Here is a 2500-nt window from a genome sequence, read left to right as displayed (position 1 = left end):
GGGCCGATATTCACTATTATCAGATATCGCAATATTTAGTGAATATCACGATATTCAAATAAGATCAAAAAAAAAAAAAAAAACAGAAGAAAAAATGATATCGTACATCATGATGTTTTGGCGGGACAGTATGGCGATATTAAATTTGGATTTTGGGTCCGGCCCCAGCCTGCCTGTCAGAGCTGTCACAGATAAGCCCCGCCCACAGAGAGAGACCCCCATTCAGTCTCTCTGAGGAAAACAACACAGCAACATTTCCTGTGTTCTGATAATTGATGTGAAATGTATTTGATGTGAATAATTTGTTGTTTGTTTTTCACGGCTGTCAGACAGCAGCAGGATCGTTAAATGTTTCTTCTTCAGGTGTTTGCGAGCTTGTTAGCATTTTGTGACTTCCAGGATTTTTTTTTTAATGATGATGCGGTTCTTTGATAACCGTGAAAAGATAACAAATTATTTACACAAAATACATTTCACATCAATTATCAGAACACAGAAAAAGCAACAACAGAAAATACCGACTTATTGTTTTCCTCATAGAGATTGAATGGGGTTTTGCACTTTGTGGGCGTGGCCTCTCTGTCACGCCATTCTGCTCCATGGCAGCAGCCTGGATGTGAGTGTAAAGCCTGTTGCTCCTCCTGCAGGCTGCTCCTGCTGCTCCTGCTGCATCTGACGAGGAGGAGGAGGAGGAGGAGGAGGAGGAGGGCTCCCGCTCCGCCTCAACACCAGAGGAGGCAGGAAGGGAGGCGGGAAGCCTTCGGCCTCCGACGAAGAGGAGGATGAGGATGGAGGTGCGAGGAAAGGAGGAGACGGTGGAGGAGGAGGAGAAAAGGAGGAAGACTCGGAGGAGGATGAGGAGTTCTCCAGGAGAGACAAGAAGAAGAAGAAAGGCAAGGCGGTGAAGGTGGACAGCGAGGAAGAGGAGGAGGAGGAGGAGGGGGGAGCGTTCAAGATGAAGACGGCGGCGCAGAAGAAGGCGGAGAAGAAGGAGAGGGAGAAGAAGAAGAAAGAGGAGGAGAGGCAGAAGCAGAAGAAGCAGAAGGAAAAGGAGAAGGAGGAGAAGGAGGCCGGCGTGGAGGTCAAGAAAGACAAAGAACCAGCGAAGAAGACAGAGGCCACGCCCCCTCCACAGGCTTCAGCAGCCACAGTGGAGGAACAGGAAGGGGCGGAGCCAGCAGCTGAGGGTAAGATGGCTCTTCCTGTCTGTCAACAGCTTTAAAAACAGGCTGGTTTACTGTCAGCACTGTCAATCAACTCATTAACTCATTAACTCAAACTGACTCTCAGTATCTCTGACTGACTCTCAGTGACTCTCAGTATCTCTGACTGACTCTCAGTGACTCTCACTGACTCTCAGTGACTCTCAGTATCTCTGACTGACTCTCAGTATCTCTGACTGACTCTCAGTGACTCTGACTGACTCTCAGTATCTCTGACTGACTCTCAGTATCTCTGACTGACTCTCAGTATCTCTGACTGACTCTCAGTGACTCTCAGTATCTCTGACTGACTCTCAGTGACTCTCAGTGACTCTCAGTATCTCTGACTGACTCTCAGTATCTCTGACTGACTCTCAGTGACTCTGACTGACTCTCAGTGGCTCTGACTGACTCTCAGTATCTCTGACTGACTCTCAGTATCTCTGACTGACTCTCAGTATCTCTGACTGACTCTCAGTGACTCTGACTGACTCTCAGTATCTCTGACTGACTCTCAGTGGCTCTGACTGACTCTCAGTATCTCTGACTGACTCTCAGTGACTCTCAGTATCTCTGACTGACTCTCAGTGACTCTCAGTGACTCTCAGTATCTCTGACTGACTCTCAGTGACTCTCAGTATCTCTGACTGACTCTCAGTGACTCTGACTGACTCTCAGTGGCTCTGACTGTCTCTCAGTATCTCTGACTGACTCTCAGTATCTCTGACTGACTCTCAGTATCTCTGACTGACTCTCAGTGACTCTGACTGACTCTCAGTGGCTCTGACTGTCTCTCAGTATCTCTGACTGACTCTCAGTATCTCTGACTGACTCTCAGTATCTCTGACTGACTCTCAGTATCTCTGACTGACTCTCAGTGACTCTGACTGACTCTCAGTATCTCTGACTGACTCTCAGTGACTCTCAGTGACTCTCAGTATCTCTGACTGACTCTCAGTGACTCTCAGTATCTCTGACTGACTCTCAGTATCTCTCAGTATCTCTGAATGACTCTCAGTGACTCTCGTCGCCTCTCAGTATCTCTGACTGACTCTCAGTGACTCTCAGTATCTCTGACTGACTCTCAGTATCTCTGACTGACTCTCAGTATCTCTGACTGACTCTCAGTGACTCTCAGTGACTCTCAGTATCTCTGACTGACTCTCAGTGACTCTCAGTGACTCTCAGTATCTCTGACTGACTCTCAGTGACTCTCAGTATCTCTGACTGACTCTCAGTGACTCTGACTGACTCTCAGTGACTCTGACTGACTCTCAGTGACTCTCAGTGACTCTGAC

The 2500-nt window shown here is 47.8% G+C and overlaps 1 protein-coding gene across 2 annotated transcripts in view; it reads left to right on the top strand.

The window, feature by feature from the left end:
- Positions 1-925, top strand: part of LOC139640210 (eukaryotic translation initiation factor 5B-like) — a 9653-nt gene extending 8728 nt beyond the window's left edge. For both annotated transcript variants that reach the window (XM_071514390.1, XM_071514389.1), the window contains exon 5: positions 648-925. In XM_071514390.1, the coding sequence (XP_071370491.1) occupies positions 648-905 (258 nt within the window). In that variant the 3' untranslated portion in view covers positions 906-925. The remainder of the gene's footprint in view (positions 1-647) is intronic.
- Positions 926-2500: the final 1575 nt, after the last annotated feature.

The sequence above is a fragment of the Centroberyx affinis genome, unplaced genomic scaffold (assembly GCF_046629955.1).
Source record: "Centroberyx affinis isolate AG114_WGS23_722 - 3 ecotype Tasmania unplaced genomic scaffold, CSIRO-AGI_Caff_v1 ptg008607l_1, whole genome shotgun sequence".
In the NCBI taxonomy this organism is placed as follows: Eukaryota; Metazoa; Chordata; class Actinopteri; order Beryciformes; family Berycidae; genus Centroberyx; species Centroberyx affinis.
The sequence above is the reverse complement of the archived record's forward strand: the minus strand, read 5'-3'. Positions and strand labels throughout refer to the sequence as shown.